The sequence below is a fragment of the Rhinopithecus bieti genome, unplaced genomic scaffold (assembly GCF_001698545.2).
Source record: "Rhinopithecus bieti isolate Rb0 unplaced genomic scaffold, ASM169854v2 scaffold_75975, whole genome shotgun sequence".
Taxonomy (NCBI): domain Eukaryota; kingdom Metazoa; phylum Chordata; class Mammalia; order Primates; family Cercopithecidae; genus Rhinopithecus; species Rhinopithecus bieti.
Window position 1 is genome coordinate 1,032,001 of NW_016828707.1, and position 18,789 is coordinate 1,050,789.

The 18,789-nt window shown below is 46.6% G+C and overlaps 1 protein-coding gene across 1 annotated transcript in view; it reads left to right on the forward strand.

The window, feature by feature from the left end:
* The window catches only part of STX18 (syntaxin 18), a 125,875-nt gene that overhangs the window by 105,129 nt on the left and 1,957 nt on the right, over positions 1 to 18,789 (forward strand). The window contains exons 6-9 of the mRNA XM_017864577.1: positions 1,732 to 1,847; positions 5,377 to 5,465; positions 14,855 to 14,913; positions 16,503 to 16,572. Of these exons, the coding sequence (XP_017720066.1) occupies positions 1,732 to 1,847; positions 5,377 to 5,465; positions 14,855 to 14,913; positions 16,503 to 16,572 (334 nt within the window). The remainder of the gene's footprint in view (positions 1 to 1,731; positions 1,848 to 5,376; positions 5,466 to 14,854; positions 14,914 to 16,502; positions 16,573 to 18,789) is intronic.

The window sequence follows — 18,789 nt, forward strand, 5'->3', positions numbered from 1 at the left end:
CTCAGTTTCCTCCTTTGTTAAAAGGTTGTTAATACTAGTACCTACCTAATGGGGATATTCGAAATTAAATAAATTTATCCATATATATTGCTTAGAAAAAATGTCCGCTATATAAGCCATTAACAAATGTTAGTTGGCATTAGTAATATCACCCTAATATGCATTTACATTGTTCCTTTAATTATAGTCTCTCTGCGTAACAATATGGAATTTATCCTAGATCTTTTTAGCACTGACTATAATTTTATAGTGTTTATGTAGATTCTAGCAAAGCTATTACAAAGCCCGTTGTTTTATAACCAGAATTTTTTCTCTTATTAATCATTTACTTGTATTTATAATGCATTCATTCATTCAACATATATTTATGAAACTGAATACCAGGCACTAATCCAGAATCTGGGATCTAGGAGCAAGGCTGACAACCAACAGATAGATAAACAGGGGGATTATAGACTGTGATAACTGCTATGGAGAAAACAGATGCAGAGGAGTGGGAGGCGGCCTTTCCCTGATAGAAGAGTCAGAGGTGGCCTCTCTGAGTAGGTGAAACTGAGCCAAGCCCTGTAGGTGGGAAGGAAGATGATGCCCTGGGAAGAGCCTGTGGGGAAGAAGCAGGGGAATGCCAAGTGCCGAGGATTCAGTCCTGAAGCAAGTCTGTGCCTTCGAGTGGGTATTTAAGGACTTGTGCTTTCAGAGTTCACTTATATTAAGATGTGACTTAGAACATGTACATGTGTGGGTATAGGTATTTATGTGTGTGTATAAGTATATATGTTGGGGGGTATGTGTGTGTGTATATATATGGGTAGGGGGTATATATGCATGTGTATGTGTATGTGTATGTGGGGGTATATGTGTGTGTACATGTGGGAGTATATATCAGTCTGTATGTGTGCATATGCATATGTGTGTGTAGGTGTATGTGTGGAAGGGTATATGTGGGGGGTATATATGCATATGTGTACATATAGTGTGTATGTGTGTGTAGGGGGTATGTATGTGAGTGGGGGGTATATATAGTATATGTATGTGGGTGTGTATACATGGTGTGTGTATATATGTGTGTGTATGTGGGTGATTATATATGAATATGTGTATGTGGTATGTATGTATATGTGGGGGATATACATGCATGTAAGTATATAGAGGATATGTATGTAGGGGGTATATATGTGTGGGGGGTATATATATGTGGTATATTGTGTGTATACATGTGTGGGTATGTGTGTGGTGGTATATATATGTGTGTGGTGTGTGTATATATGTGGGTATACATATGTTGGGGTATATATGTGTGGGGGTATATATACATATGAATATATGTATAATATGTATTATATATTATAATTAATAACATATTCAGCAATCTTTTTGCATTAGCGTCTACTACTGGGTGAGCATCAATCCAGCTTCCTGGGTTTGTTGAGTGCGGTGTCAGTCTATGGAGCATATTCAGCACATACCGACTGTAGCCTGCCCCTGCATGCTGGTCACTGTGCCATGGCTGCAAATGCAGAGGGCGTGCACAATCTCTACCCTGCAGGCAACAATGGCAGTGTTAAGTACCCCAGTGGAGGTGTATCCAGATAGCCACTGGGCCCAGAGGCAGTGACTGCTCCCCAGTACAGGGACACAGGACAAAATTGCAGGGTCACATGTGACTCCTGTTGTCAAAAAGGAATCCTGTTATGGAAATAAAATACCTGACTGCTAATTATGTATTTTTAGATCTAAGCTGGAACCAGAACCAAATACAAAGACAAGAGAATCCACATCTTCTGAGAAAGTTTCACAGAGCCCTTCAAAAGACTCTGAAGAAAACCCTGCCACTGAAGAACATCCAGGTACGAATTGAGATGAATATCTTGCCTTGCATTTCTTCCTTGTGACATGTTGGCAAGAGTATACCACAGGAACGAAGTAGCACAGTCTCAGACATGTTTTGGTGTTTGTATTTGCATAAAGCAAAGGAAGCAGGAGGTGGCAGCCTTTGTGTCTGTCACAGTTGATCTTCGTGACTGCCACGGAGGCAGGAGGTGCTTTTACCCAGTCACCTGGGAACTGGCGGGGTGCAGGAGAAGGGGCCTGCTATAGAGGGGTGAGGCCGGGATCTGTCTGCCTCAGGAGCCCTGTGTGCCAGCCTCAGGAGAGGCAGCATTGCCTCCCTGGCAGCCGTGCCCTGCATGTCAGCTCTGAGCTTACAGGCCTGCGCCCAGGTAGAGTGTGCAACCTCAGCAGCCTTTCACAGCCAGTCAAACCAACAGGACAAAATGCAAATCTGTATTGATGTGCTGCCTGTCACCACAGATACTAGACGGCCCATGGCTTAGAACAGTTCCTGATGCACAGGAGATGCAGAAGAAATACAGGGTCTCCATGAAGTCCGAAAATGTGGGGGCACATATACAATGTGGTCATGGATGTCTGCGATCTGTGTGTCTGGCTGGCACCCCCACATACGGATGCCTGCATAGTTTGCTGTATCCGAGAGACAGAGTGGAACAGGATTCTTTGCGTGAATCACAGGGTGATGGCATGCTGGAGCCAGGAGAGACCTGGGAGTCCCCTGTGGCATCCTTCTCCATAGTCTCATGGCAGTTCTTATTAACTCGTCTTCCAGATGCTAGGCACAGTCCTGGACATGTCAAAAAAATTACAGGTTGAGTATCTCTTAGATGCTTGGGACCAGAAGTGTTTTGGATTTGGAGTTTTTTCAAATTTTTGCATATTTGCATTATACTTACTGGTTGAGCATCTCTAATCTGAAAACCAAAATCTGGACAGCTCCAATGAGTATTTCCTTTGGGTGTCACAATGGAGCTCAGAAAGTTTCAGGGATGTGATTCCTGCCCTCAAGGAGCTCACAGTTGATGGGAAAGATAATACTCTAGCCCCTGGGAGAAAGTAAGTAGTACCTCAAGAGAGGGCAGAGGGCCAGGGAGACTTCAAGAGGAGGCGGCACTAAGAAGTGAGTCTGGGCCAGGCGTGGTGGTTCACGTGTGTAATCCCAGCACTTTGGGAGGCCAAGGTGGGTGGATTACCTGAGGTCGGAATTCAAGACCAGCCTGACCAACATGGAGAAACCCCATCTCTACTGAAAATACAAAATTAGCTGGGTGTGATGGCACATGCCTGTAATCCCAGCTACTCGGGAGGCTGAGGCAGGAGAATCACTTGAACCCAAGAGGTGGAAGTTGCAGTGAGCCAAGATCGTGCCATTGCACTCCAGCCTGGGCAACAAGAGCAGAATTCCATCTCAAAAAAAAAAAAAGAAGTGAGTCTGGACCTGAAAAAAAAAAAAATGAAAGCTTAGAAAGTTCTAGACAGAGGCAGCAGCATGAGCAAATGCTCAGAGGCCAGAAAGCCTGGAGCTTGGGTGGAATGTAGTCAGTAAAGAAGACCCCTGGGGATCAGTGAAGCCCATCAGTGGGAGGAGAGGTGGGAGTAAGCTTGGAAGGGTGGGTGGGGCCTTGAATGCCAGACTAGGGAGTCTGGACTTGCCTCTGTGGCACCAGGGTGCACGGGTGGCCTGCGCAGAGGACTGGCTTGGTGGATGCTGGGCTTCAAGCTGATCCTTAGGGCAGCCTGTCAAGAAGGCTTCTGATGACCACAAATGAGCATGCTGTAGAGTGTGAGTTCTGCTAAGAGAACTTTCCCATTCTAGCTCAGAGTTAATTTATGCTTGGTTCAGATATGAACAGGGTTTCTGTTTCTAATTTTGGTGTTTTTATCCTTAAAAAAGAAATCAACAACAGTAAAAGCTTGAAATGGATACCATAATGAGGACAAGTAGGAGACAGTTCGTAAGGTGGGGGTGGGGGGTAGATGAAAGTACAAATGTTCCTACCCAAAGAATGTCATCTCAGGAAAATACCAGATCATTTCTAAAGATACTTTTAGCCAACCTTTTACAAACATGTTTTCTATAATGACACTTCTGGTAAAACAGCCATTTTTCTAAAAGCCTGCATGCACTAGGTTGTGGATGACATGGAGACTTTTTTTGTAAAGATATATTTCTAATAAATAACCATAACTTTCAGGCATGGCCTGCCTAGTCAGCTTTCTCTACACTGTTGCTATCATTAAGTTCTCTTCCCCTGTTCAAAGATCTGGACTTGTCGCCATCTCATAGGGCTGAGGTCGACTACAGGAAATTTACTGAGATTGAGGAAAAAAGGAAAAAGAAGCAGTATTTGCCTTTGAGTACTTGGAAGCTCACTGATAAGCCCAGAGACACCACTGAGACACACAGACACAAAGTGATTTCATTAAGGTCTCCCCCAAGGATCCATCCCTGCCATCCCTCTCCCCTCTGCTCCCAACCCCACCCCATTGATGAACTGCATAGGCCTCTTACTGTCATCCTGGGCAGCAGCAGTCCTTTCTAGGGGCCTGTGGTATTGACATGCTTCATGGAGGATGCATCATGTTTTGTTGATCATAATGAAAAAGTTCTCCAGATTAAAATGTCCCTACGCTCCCATTCAGCAGTTCCATGCCCAGGTGTCTGTCCTAGAGAGTCACTCCAGCATGTGCACAAAGCACAGACTGGGACACAGTACCATTACACCAGTGAACAGTCTGAAACCACTGAGGTCTGTCAGTGTAGTTATGGCTGAAGACTAGTGTATCCTCACGATGGAATATCATGCAGCAACTTAAAAGAACAAGGTAGATCTACTTGGACGATCACCAAGATGTATCAATAAAGCATACAAAGCAAGTTTTAAAACAGTATGTTACCATTGATATCTGTGTGAAAAGCAAGCAACCATACACACAAAACTGTGTATTACTTGAATTTCATAGGTAGGCAGGGACTCCTATCTTTGTATGTGAATATGTTTAGATCAAATCTATGACGCTACATCAAAGCAGTAACTTCTGGGAGAGGAATAGGATTGGGGAACGGTATATCACTTCCTGTATATATATATATATATGTGTGTGTGTGTGTATATATACATGTATATGCATATGTATTTTTTACATTAAAAATATGTCTTACAGTCTTTACAAGTAGAGAGGTGTGTACTATGTGTCTTGAAGTAAAACATACTTTAAGACTCATTCTGAAGAATGTCCATTTAATTTGCAGCCATTGCTGACATTGGTGCAATATTGAAACCGTGCGTAGGTCCCCTCCCCACCACACACACACATGCATGTGCCTGCACAAAGACAATTTACAGCCTAAATGTTGTGAAAGAATCATGTCTGCAGTTCCTGAATATTAGCCCAGAGATCATGAAATATATGGACAAAACTGTAAGATTCTGTTCCATCTCATGTTTGTGTTATGATTACATCCTAAGCCAGCCTATTCTAAAATGAATATTTGGTCTTCTATTTTCAATTTTTTTTTAACAGAAAAGATTTTGGCTGAAACACAACCTGAATTGGGAACCTGGGGAGATGGCAAAGGTGAAGATGAGTTATCCCCAGAAGAAATACAAATGGTAATGCTATTCTCTGCCTAATCATTTATTTTTAACTGGTTTTCATAAGACTGTTTCATTGAGAAACTCATCCTCAATGCCCTTGCCCTAATTTTTATACTGAGTTTTAAAAATTATAAATGTGTATCTTATATACACTTTCCCATTTGAGTTCCTCATTCTTAGTGTGCCTTTCATATGCTTTAAATTTGCAGTAGCATAATTAGAGAATACATTTTGCCTTGGAAGAATTTTACTAATAATAGATGTCTTTTCAACAACAGTAAAATAGTCGTCTAGACTAAATAGGTCTTTTATAAATGCCACTATGATGCTTTTTAATTGTTTGAATTGCTAGTGCTATGGTAATGTGAAAAAAAGTAAGATAATGACTGAAAAGCGAAAAGAGTAACACCTTAACTACTGATAGCACCTCCTTTTAGTTACCTGCCCTCGAGTTTCCAGCTGCTTAGCTTATCATCTCTAGGTGGGTTTCAAAAGGAAGCTGATAGGTCTGCCAAGCCCCTGCCAGCTCATGTCCAGCAGTGTCTGTGTGCAGCTCATCTGGACACTGGTGTGACAGAAGCCAAATGGAATATGCTACCTGTGTGTGGGAACAGATGTCATCTAGAGCTGCTAGGATGTGACACTGTCTTGTGCCTAAGACGTGGGGAATGTGGCTACTACACAGCATGCCTCCAGTGACTCTGCCTGGCAAGTGACAGCATTTTAAGTGTGCAGCAGTTTGCAGTGGACAGAACTTTTTGATTCTCATTTTATCCATGACACTCTTAATAATTGCACCAAGAGGTGGTGGAACATTAGCATCTCATTTTAACATTGGCAAAAGGCAGCAAAGGGTCTTGCCCAGAATCCCCTAGTTAATCAGGGAAGAGCTGGATTTCTAGCCCTCAAGAAGGTAAGAAGTGGAGCGTGAAAACAGCTCTGTTGAGGAAGCATGGGATCCAGTCTTTTCCCCAGCCTTGAGCCTCTCAGACTGAGGCATTTGTGTTGCTACTTATGCCACCTGAAATTTCAAGTTCTCTCTGTCTACTCCTGGCATGTCTTACAGGTCTCAGGTGTTTTTTTCCCTCAGAGAGGCCCGGTGATCCCACCTGCAGCAGCTCCCAGATACTGTGTCCCATGACCCTACTTGATATCCCCCCATATCCCCACTAGAGCACAAGCTCTGTGAGAGCAGAATCTTGTCTTGTTTTCCTCACCATATTCCTAGAGCCCAGAACAGTGTTTGGGAATTCTTTGTTGAATACATGAGTGACTTTGATGAGTATAACATAAAAGCTATAGGTTGTTTTCAACAGTAAGACAGAATCATCAGTAATAACTATTAGGATGTTCTAGTGTTCAGTTATTACTAGTATTATGGATACTTATGAATGGCTTCTCTATCCCAAGCCTTTTGCATATGTTGTCCTGTTGAATCTTTATGATAATCCACTCAAGTAGGAATTATCACTATTACGCAGTTGAAGAAAATGATGCACAAAAACTAAAGCCCTACCCAATGTCACAGAACCAGTAAAACAGCAGAACCAAGCTCTGGCTCCAACCCTGCACTTTTTCTCCAGTTGGTTCTGGTGGTCTAGGTGAGTGTTGCTGCATAGGAACAGCGTGGCACACTGACATAGGCCAGCCAGGCAGGAGTCAGAACAGCCATGCTGGCCCACCGAAGTGTCATTGTAAGCATAGTTGTGCAGGCTGGGGACCTCCAGGGATGTCCAGGTCCACATGTCTGCTCTCATGAGCATTGGCTGCCAAGGGCAGAGGACTGGCTTAGCATCCTCTTGCTCTCTGGACCCCCTGTTTCTTCTCCATGCCTGAAATAAAAGACTGAAACCAAATCTCTTTCCTAAAAGTGACGTGAACAAGTGAAGACAAAAAAAACCTAAATTCCAAAAGGCAGCACAGCCTAGTGGGAATAGTGCATTGTCTGACTGGAGTCCACACCTGGCCTCTCATCATTGCAGCCCGGGGCCCTCTCACTGCTCGGGACCTCTGTTCCCTCATCTGTGAAATGGGCAAATAATGGCCACCTCACAGGTGGGGCTAAAGTCTGAGTGAGCTGGCCCATGAGGTGCGTGCAACACAGTGCTTGAAAAATTCTGTTTCCCCTTCCTTTACCCTTCAGAGTGGCAGGTTATACAAAGAGGCAGAACAGCCTCTCCCTGCACAGGGTGGAAGAGATTGGGCACAGCTGCCCGTGTGCCATCAGCAGGGAAGGACTGTGGCGTGTATGCTGTCATGGCAGGGTCAGAGCATGCGGGATGGCAGCTGGAGCTCAGACCATTTTCATATGCCTTTCATGTACAATTCAGTTTCACACAGATTGATCCACCCAGATGAGTGGTTTCCCCTTTAAAATCATGGCCTTGGAAGCTTGAAACTGATTCCAGTGATGGTACTGTTAGTCCTGACCTCCCTGAGACTTGCTTTGGGGGTTCTCCTTCAGAGCCTGTGATATTTTCTTTGGAATACTAAGCAGAGCTGTCTTTATCCTTTATAGACAAAAATAATTCTGAACTAAGGAAATTACTCAAACACCTTAAATTGCCCTGCAAGGTTCTTGCCTTCCTCTCCAGCTTCTTTCCTGTTCCAGAATTCACCTTATGACTTGAATTAAGTGCTCACCAAATCCAGCAAATGGGGGAGCTAGGCCCTCGAGGTGCACATTGTATAGAGGGTGGTTAGAGGAAGACAGCCACAGGAATTCCAAGCAGTCATTGCAGTCAGTCAGGTTGAGAGATGACGAGGGCCTTGAGCCAGGAGTGGCAGTGAAGGTAGTGTTGAGAGCTGTGGCGTGGGAAATGGCCTGCACTGAAGTGTGAGATGAGGAAGGAACCTTGAACTTTCTGCCATGGGAGGGTGCACAGAAGGTGGGCAGGCTGGGGCTGAGCAGGAGATGATGAATTTCATGTAGACAGGTGTGAGTTTGAGGCACCTGTGGGACATTCATGAGAGGTATCTATGGGCTCCAGGGCTCGGGCTAGAGAAACGCATGTGGGAGACATCTTACAGCTGATGTCTGAAGCATGGGCTTGGGCGAGGCTCTCTAGAAACAAGATGAACAGTGAGAAAGGAGAAGGGGTTGTGGACACCACCCTGGGGTACACTCCACTAGAGGGAGGCTGGAGCGGAGAAGCCCACAAAGGAACATAAAGAGGGATTGGATCATATTCCCATCTTACAGCCAAGTAATGGCAGAAGTTTCTTAAAAATCTCTTAGGTTTTCATCAGTTTATATGAAATCCTTTTATTAGTGGAAATGAGTCATTTCCCCAAATATTATACCATTGCCCCATTTCTTTGCTAGAGAAAAAATGTGTACAGCTCTGTCTCTTCATTAAGAAAGAATACATTTGTGTTTAAGAAGAGTTTATCTTCTGTGTTGGGCTTTTTTTTTTTCTTTTCTTTCTCTTTTTAATTTTTTTTTATGCACTCCACCACTCTTCATAAAGGAAATAGCTAGAATAACAGTGGTGTGGGTTGTCTGTCCAAGGATTTTTGCCTTCCTCTGGGAGGCAGTGGTGAGCTAAGTATGTTAACCTTTGCAGCTGCGTGACTTAGCAGCCTGTAGGTGTGAAAGGTGGACAAGAGGAAGGCTGGCAGTGAGGATATCCATAATCACCTGACGGACGCTCCCATCCCGCGGAGGGATGATGAAAGAACATGGGCTTTGGGACTAGACAGAGTTGACCATGAATTTATACCACTTACTATCTTTGTAAGCTGAGGCTAGAAATCACTGCCATCAGTGATCTCTTCAGAATCAATACCCCACAGAATTGTCTCAAGCGCTGGAGGCAGTAGCACCTGTAAGAGCACCCAGCAGAGGGCAGGGCAGACCAAATGGTGGCTCCCTCCCACCAGAGAGATACTGCCATGTCTGTGCATGGTGGCATGCCCTGCACGTGTGCAGCACGTGATTTAGCAACTGATGTATCAGAGTACGGCTCCTCTTCCCACAATGAGGTTGATGCAGCATGCTTCTGTTTCATTCCACTGTCCTGAGTCATTGTCTAAAGACACTCCCAGTAACACTGGTGATTCCAGCATGGTAGTATCAATGACTAAAGCAATCAGAATCAGCAGACTTCTTAATTTTTATTGTGTTACTGCAAGAGGATCGGGCAGAAGGCTGTAATGTTCAGTACTTTTATGACAGGCTAATTAATGTCCAGTTAACTTCTTTCTTAATTGGGAATAATAGGTAAGTACCATATCTTATAGTCTGACTCACTCCAATCTTGTTTAAAAGGCCTAACTCTGAAAATAAAGAGAAAGAAATATAACACTGTTGGTTTTAAATTGGAAAATGTTGTAGCAAATCGTGGTCATAATTCATAATCACTGTTTCGGAATTTTTGCTCAGGGTAAAATAATAAATTAAGCCTAATATAGCAATATAATTCCTTGTTTCACCCAAAGAAACAGTTATTACATATTCCAAAATGGTTGCAGGGTATTATATGATTTGCATGATAAATTTCCCTGTATAACTCATGATACAGATATATTAATGCCTTTGAGTTCGCAGATGTTTGTGGTCAGGCTGAGTGGAACCAAATTGTTTTCCAAAGTTACATCAAGAAAATACCTCCCTTTCTAAAAACACATTCACTTTACTTGCCTCAGGTAAAACCACCTGCATTTATTGATGTACTCCTTGGGATAATTTTTTAAAACATGAATGTGGCTTCTGTTTCTTAAATCCACATGAAAGGCATCTTCCAAGGCCCTGTCCCCTGAGGTAGGCCCGTAGAAACCCCCAGTGGCTGGCTGGCAGGGCTTGCCAGTTTCAGCTCATGGATCTAGAACAAGGAGTAGTGGAATCTGAATGCCACATAGTGAGAGCTGGACAGACCCTGGGGAGGCTCCAGGTTTACAGGGCACAGCAAATGCTGGCTTCCACCAGAAGAATGTGGCAGGGTCCGTCTACTGTCGCATTATGGGGATCATAGGGGATCGAGGTGAGGGTCACACAGCCAGGAGTGTGAAGGGGTTTGGTACAGAGAAAGCACGTCTGGAAGAGTCCAGAAAGGGCCTGGGCAGGGGACTCCTGAGTTATGAGGGCCAGAGGGCTTTCTGGGATGGTCCCCCTGTGCTCCTCAGTTAGCTTTTCTTGGCTCTTTGTGACACAAATACTTCTCTTGGCCTCATTTTATACTCAAAGGCCTTTGTAGGAGTGATTTTCTTTTGAAAATTAAAGAGGATTAGCTTAGAAAAGGATTTCTGTAACAATATATTCACAATGTGGATTTGTATCCATTAAACCAGATTAGAAACCTTTTAGCAGGGCTTGATTGAAAAGTCTGACTGACTTCTAAATGGGATAAAACAGTCGAATAAATGATATTGCCTCACACGCATGTGACGTATACCATGTGCCACGTACTGCTCTGAGCCCTTCAGCATATGTTCATTTATGCAACCCATATGGAAGAGAGTATTGCTGGCCCATTTTACAGAGAGCTTAAGTCACCAGCCCTAGGTCACATAGCTCCCAAGTCCTAGGCTGTTCAACATGATGCTGTGCTGCCATGGTTGGAGGGTGGGGGAGAGTGCTCGTCTAGCTGAGGGAAAGCATCGTGTCTTGGTAAGAGACCTTAACAGCATAGAGCAGATGGACCAATGTAGGGAGCCCAGAGCAGCAGCTGGCAACCACCATGCATGGAGGGCCCAACCTGCCCACCATAACCACCATCTCGGCCTCTCACCTTCCTTTGCAATTCCTTAGGAAATGAGAATTTCCTTGATTGTGTTCAGGTTTGTCTTCACAAAGCATCTAGATACCCCTCGTGCTGACCTTGGAGACCAGGTCTTTCATTCAGCACCGCACCTTGCAAAGTGTGACCACAAAGAGACAATACTAGCTGCTGAGGCTCAGCGAGCTCTGGAAGAAGATGCTGTGGGTGCATTTCCCAGTGCCTGGGAGAGTGAGATAGCTGAAAGCCACAGCGGGCCTCTAGGGTTTGCGAATAGAGGGTAGAAGTGGTCCCCACAGCAGCTGACCACTCACTTTGCATATCCAGAAACTGACACCCAAGAGATTAAATCACGATAGACAGCATTCACCGAGAACTTACTATGTGCCATGCACTTTGGTAGACAACTCACATGTATTCACTCATGTATTCCTTCCAACAACCCCACTAAAGTACTGTTACTATCCCCATTTTAGTGACAAAGACAGAGACACCCAGACATTGTTACCTCCAAAATTGCTTACTGCTTAGAAGGTGAGAGGCTAGAAGTCCAGCTGTGGCTTTGCAGCCTTAGGGTCAGGCAGAAAAGGATAAGAATCACCACATCTGTCCCCAAAGAAACTGACAGGCCCACCAGAAGCCAGTGACTGGCCCAGCATTGCCCCAGGGTTCCTACAAGGCCCCCAGAACTGGCTGCCATATCCACCTGGTACATGCACCACTGCGCCTGCCACCCGGCAACAGATGAAGGGAGGCACACAGGTTTGCCATTTAGACAGTGTTGGAAGCCATCCTGAAACCTGGTACAAGTCAGTGTTGTCAGCAGCCTTGCTATGACCTAATTGTCCTGGGCCCTGCCAGCCTCCTTAAGTAATAGTGACCTTGTAGTTGTCTGGGAAATAGGCCTTTTGCGTTTTAAACACAGAGGCGGCTCTCCATTAAAACTGGCCATTGGCAAACCTCTCTCCTCAGCCCTTAGCACCTTTGATCCTTGAGGCACCTGGTTCTCTTCCTCTAGGGACTAGGTATTTTTCAGGTGGGGTGGAAGGAAATTAGGACCAGCATCTGATCCCACTCCTGACTGCAGTGGAGGGCGGACATGGAGCTATCAGAAGTAACAATTACGAAGAGGCCTAAGAGGAGGTGCCGCACATAAGTGCCTTATGCCACACGCCCTCATGTTGGGGAGGAAACAAGAAGAGCTTTGTTCCCAAGGAACAGGCCAGGAATAAATCACCCCGAACCACTAATTTTGTTTAGGAACAGTTGCAAAGCATAAAGGGGACTGTGGATTTAAAAGGGCAGGACTGTATTTTGTCATCAGAAAAATTCAAGAAAATGCCCCCCCCGCCCCCCGCCCAAGAAAAACTGAGTAGTACCTGAATTAGCCAAAGTGAATTGGTGCCTACATGTTTTAGTAATTACATGTTTTCCTCAATTACTGTCCTTTTAAGTAACTGTTGAAGTTAACAGAGCTGATACTTTCAAACTCAAAAGTGAAAGTTTTATTCTCTTAAATAGCCATTGTCTTGCCTAATTAAAGGGGCCATAAGCAATTCTGTGTCAGCAGCCAGCAAGGCAGCCTGCTGTGGATGAGGTGGTCCTGCAGGGAGCTTTCTGCCCTTCCCAGAGCTTTGCCCCACTCCCCCTGTTTTCTGGCCTGGCAGATCTGGAGTGCAGCAGATGCCTCCTTGTGTTTTGATGAATAGCCGGGGCCGAGAACTGGTGTCCTGTCATGTGTGAGGCCCTGGGCTGGGCTCAGGGTCCAAAGGAGGACAGCTGCCCTCCACAGAGAGAAGACAGGTCCCTGAACAAGTGTGAGAAATGTCCTTGAAGAGCCAAGTACAGGGGAACTTGGTAACAAGTGTGAGGAAGTAAAAGAAGGTGATTCAGTCTGCCCTGAGGTATCAGATCGCTAGGAAGGTGCCTGGGGTTTTGAGGGACCTCGTGGAGTTCTGCAGCCAGGCAGGAAGCTAGCCTTTGCAGAGCAGAGCTGAGGTGGGAGATGTCACGTGGCCAGGTCATGGATAACAGTGTACCTTAAACCTGATCTGTAGGGGCAACGGGCAAGGCCAGCATGAGGCATTCTGGCATGACCAGCACTTGAGATCACTTTGACCAAGGATTGGATAACAGGCTGGAGGCAAGTGAGAAATGATGAGGGTAGAATGTGGACAGTAGGGGAAGGGCTGAATACAGCAAGTGCATGTGTGGGGGCAAAACTGGTGGACTTAGGAAGGGGTGCATGTGTGAAGACCACCTGCATAGAGCACAGCTGGGGTACTTGGAGGGGAGGGGTTCTGGGTGGGAAGGAGACTGCTGGGGAGGCCCTGCAACTCATTTCCGCCCTAGGACAACGGGAACAAGGTCGGGCTGTTGTATGAGTCTGTGCATCCCAGCGCAGGAAGTGCCAACATAGCCCGTGGTGGTCAGCTGCCTCCCATAACCATTGTTTCCCTTGTATTTTTGGTTTACTAAGCAAGTGATAAGCCAGATCTTCAGTCGATTCAGAGCCTCTGGAGGCTTGCTTGTGTTTATTCCTCCCACCCATTATAGAATGCCTCAGAAAACATTTGTGGATTTGATGGCAGCTTTAATTGATGTGAAAGAAAGAATAACTGGAATGCCTTTGCAAAGTTACATTCCACACAGTTCCCACCCTCAGGAAGCTCAGAGTGACACAGGAAGTTTGGGATGTGCACAGTTTATTACAAGGCAGAAAGGGACTCCTATCCGAAGATATTTTCAGAAAATGGTAGGCCAGGGATAGGAATATGAGAAATAAGTTTGAGCTTAGGGGCCCGGGTAGGTCTCCTGGAGAAGTGGGGCCTGCGGGACGCATTACGGAGAAATGCAGGATGCCCCTGACTCCCTGCACATTCCGCGAGTTGAATGGACCCACAAGGACAGAGCTGTGGGGGCCTGCGGTGAGGGCAAGGAGCTATTCCTTGTTCCTGTCCATTCTCTGTGCTGAGTTTCAGGAGCTTCCATCCTTTTCTTTGGCCCATATCAAGCTGGCAAGAATGGCTGAGAGCGCAACTATCTGTGCCAAGCTCACTCAGCTCCAAGAAGCTCCCATGTATCCCTGGTGTCAGGGCACCTGGCCTCACCCAACCTGAGCACTGGGAAACATGCTGGTCTGGCTGTGGGCCTCTGTCCCTGTTGAGCAGTGGAGTGGCCGGGGCATGGCTCTGAGGTCAGAGGGGCCCAGGGGCAGCTCGGCCAAGCTGCCGACCCCCCCCTTCCTCTCCAGACCCTCCCCACACCAGATCCTTCTCCATATTAAAAAATATGTATAGTCCTTCAGTATACTTCATGAGAGAAAACAACAACAAAAGAATTTTTTTAATAATGGTACCAGAGGCAGGAAGCCGGCCGTGGGAGCCCAGGGGAGAGCGTGTAAGTAGATACAGCTACAGCCATAGCAGTCAGCTTGCACCCCTGGAGTGCAGTGGTTGAGATGGAAAAGTCGATTACCAGGCAGCACAGCTGTTTTTAAAAATTTTCTCCTGAAAGCAGGGACATTGTTCATACTAATGCTCTCGGTCATCCAGCACCGGCTGCCATGTTGCTGCAGCTGGAAATGGGGGCTTCGGCAGTGGTTCCTGGAGCACAGGTCCACTTTCTTGTTAGACTCTTGCTTAAGTTCAGTATGATGTCATCCTGAGTGTGTTTGTTTCCTCGCAGTTTGAACAGGAAAATCAGCGACTCATTGGTGAAATGAACAGCTTGTTTGATGAAGTGAGGTATGTTTGTAGCTCCTCTGTGAGCTGATAGCCTGCTTTACAACTGCTCCTCTGTGAGCTGATAGCCTGCTTTACAACTTTCCGGGAACTAGGAGCGTTATTTACCTTGGTGCCCAGGCATCCACATGGGGCCCCTGGGCTGGTGCAGCCCCCCTCAGCCATTTTGACAGGGCTGGGGTAGGCATGTGGCCTGAATCCACAATTCCCTCAGCCTTTGGGCCTGTGGGTTACCTCCCACCTGCTGCCACTGCTGCGGGGACCCAGGTGCTTTCTACCCCAAGAGATGCAAGAGTGACTGCAGATTACCTGCGTGTAATTTCCACCACCATTTGGGCTATTTCCATGCAGTGACTCTGAAATGAAATGGGGCCCTCGTGAAGGACAGCTGACCAAGGGAAGCCCTCTTTTGCAAATGGCTCCACTGGGGTCTGCCTGCTCCCGTACCCACCAGGGGGTCAGGAATGCAGAAGGCAAGGCCTTGGTCACCACACGTGCACCCATTGAACTCTAGTTTCTGTGGGAAGGCCTGCAGCATGCTGAAAGTAAGGCCCAGGACTTTGCAGAGCCTGTTGTATTGTGGACATGTCCCCCAAATCAAATCAATCCTGATGCTGCACTCACACAGCCTGAGGATTTTCTCAGTGTAGGTGTCAGCCTCCAAGGGGCTCTTCGCCTTCTGCCCTCAGATGGACCTCCTAGTCCTCCTCCAACAGCCTAGCTTTCACTGTCCGCCCCCACTACTCCCCCATGCCCAGATACTCACTGGCTTTTCTTCCCACATCTCCTCCCCTACCCTCCTGCCACTGTGACACTGTTGGGATTCGTCTCTGCTTCCACCTGGCCAGGAGCTCAGCTCCCACCACTTTTCGCCTCCTGCCACTTCCTGTCGCTGCTTTGTGCTGGAACAGCAGTTAACTTCAGCCTGGGCCAGCTTCCGTTTGTAAATAGATGGGCCCCCACCTGTCCCCCAGGGTAGCCCAGGCTGCCCCTGACACCAGGAAGATGGCTAGCCCGAGTGTTTCAGATCTGACAGAACACTGTGTTGCCAAACCAAGATACGGCATTTTCTAAATGAATCAGAGGAGCATTTTTCTTTTAACAGGGAGTTGGTTTGAGGGTAAATACACTTTTCTCTTTAACCCGCTGAGCAGTAACAAAGCAGGATCATCAGCGTATTCTGACCTTCTGAATCACCACCATGTGTTACCATGGTGACAAGGCTAGGCAGAGAACTTACTGGAGACTGCTTTCTATAACTGGGGCATAACCAGACCCTCCCCGGTCCTTGACCAGTGACACAGAATGCAAAGGGCACTGCCCACACCCACCTCTTGGGACTGAGGCTCAGTTGGCATGGTAGAGTGGACTTCCAAAAAGCCCAGCGTGCTAGGCTACACCGGGAGACAGGGAAGGTGACCCAGTAAGGAGAGTTTGCCTTCCTCTCCAATCTCTTTCCCCAGCCGACATGGTATGCCCCCGTCTCTCCCACCTTCATGTAGAAGACAGGATTTCTTTAGAAATGTGTAACAGTCCTGTTAGATTACCAAGTACTAATAGTTAATATGTAATCTATTCTTCTTTTTATGAAGGCAAATCGAAGGGAGAGTGGTTGAGATTTCCAGACTCCAAGAGATATTCACGGAAAAGGTTTTGCAACAGGTAAAACAAAAAAACAAAGTAGCTGTATGTTTTAACTTAAAGGGGAATGTACTTGAGAGCGCAAGACATTTTTCCCGAAGGCTGCTACTCTGTGCAGCCGGGAGCAGAGCCATGTGTTGCTAGCAGGTGTGTGTGCGCAGAGCTCCTCAGGGAAAAGCTCTCACTACCCAGAGCTGCCCCTGCACATGTGTGACGGAGGAGGAGCTCCCCACAGGGGATCCACTGGCCCCACTGACCGCGCCATGTGGTGGCGCATGCAGTGGCACGTGGGAGGAGAGTCCAGGCCTGGCATTCAGGGTTCTGGATGTGCTGGGTGAGCTAGGTAGCCCAGCCAGGCTACAGTTTCCCATCTATAGATGGGAGTGACCCCTGCAGGGTTGTTCTCCATTTGAGAGAGAACTACAGCACGATGCTGACGGGCAGTTGCTTTTCCGTCAGTAGAGTTACAAGAGCTCAGACCCAGGCCTCACAGCGCGAGGTCCATGCCACCTCAGGGATGGTGTCTGCGTGGGAAATAGGATTGTTCTTTTCAAGTACACTTTCTGAAATTCTTCCAGCCAATAACTGGCAAAACTTTTAGGGACCTAATAAATTTGCCCTTTTCTTTTTAGCACCCAAAGACTATGGGAACGTTTGAAAGACAAATTTTTCTCCAGTATGTTAAACTAAACTACTTGACTTAAAATACTTCTCTCAAAATGACTTTCCACAAACCACACAGCCCGAGTGAAATCACTGTGAATGAGGTACACGGCGTCTGACAGCAGTTTGGAGGTTCCGGTTCGTAGGAGTTGCTCTTTTTAATGACACTACCCTGCTTCAAACCTCCCAGCAGCTGCAGGGGGCCTGGAAGGGGTGTGCAGAGCACAGGCAGAGCCTTGCCTTGGCTCGCCGGGAGTTTCTTTCTTTTTTTATTTATTTTTTTTGGAGACGGAGTCTCGCTGTGTCACCCAGGCTAGAGTGCAGTGTTGTGATCTTGGCTCACTGCAACCTCCTCCTCCCGGTTCAAGCGATTCTCCTGCCTCAGTCAGCCTCCCGAGTAGCTGGGATTACAGGCACTCCACCACGCCTGGCTCATTTTGGTATTTTTAGTAGAGACGGGGTTTCACCATCTTGGCCAGGCTGATCCCGAACTCCTGACTTCAGGTGCTCCACCCGCCTCGGCCTCCCAAAGCACTGGGATTACAGGCGTGAGCCACCAGGCCCGGCCCACCCGGAGTTTCTAAGGCCTGAGGAACAATGTGTGTTTCTTGTTTTTTTTCATCAGTGTTGCATTGTAGTTCATATTGATTCTCTCATTGGAACCTTGGCAGTGGTCACTTAGCTCACACTTCGAGATTCTCTAAAAAGGGGTGATGACAGGGCAAAGCCATCTCGGTAATATTCATTGCTGGGAATCAGAGGCCACAGGCTGCCTTCCTCCCTAAAATGTGTCAGGTTTCTCTAAAAACCCACACTAGCATTCATTCTGCCCCGACCATGTTAGGATGCAGCTTCACCACCACCAAAAGGAGGAGAGAAGCAGGCACTCCTGCTCATAAGGACGTCTAGCACCATTGCTGCTCCTGCAGGGCCAGACGCCCCCTGTGTTAGACCAGGATCCCACGCTCCTCAAGCTTTCCAAGGCTTTGTTTGGAGTAAACATTTTCTGTAAGCATCCTGCATCCTATTTTGATTTTAAAATTTAGCCTGTTTTTTTAAAGATACAATGGTAAAACACAAAGCATTGTTTTTGAAGCTAGCATATGTATTTCGAAACACATACATGTTAAAGCTTACTTCTGTGGACTTCAGAAAGAAATGAGAGACTAGAAGGGAAGCCTCTGGCATATGGTGGCTGCTCCACAAACAGCAGCTCTCAGGTTTTTGTCCCTGTCATCAGCAAGTGGCGCAGGAGGGATGGTAGGTGCAGTGAAAGGAGCACTGCAACAAGATGGGGTCTCAGCCCCGTGCAGTGGCTCACGCCTATAATCCCAGCACTTTGGGAGACCAAGGCGGGAGCATGGCATGAGCTCAAGAGTTCAAGACCAGCCTGAGCAACATAGGGAGACCCCCATCTCTACAAGAAAGTTTTAAAATTTAGCTAGGTGTGGTGGCGCATGCCTATACGCCCAGCTACTTGGGAGGCTGAAGTGGGAGGATCGTTTAAGCCCTGTCTCAAAAAAAAAAAAAGTCTCATCTCAGTCCTGCCACTTGGTTGCTATGTGACATGACTTT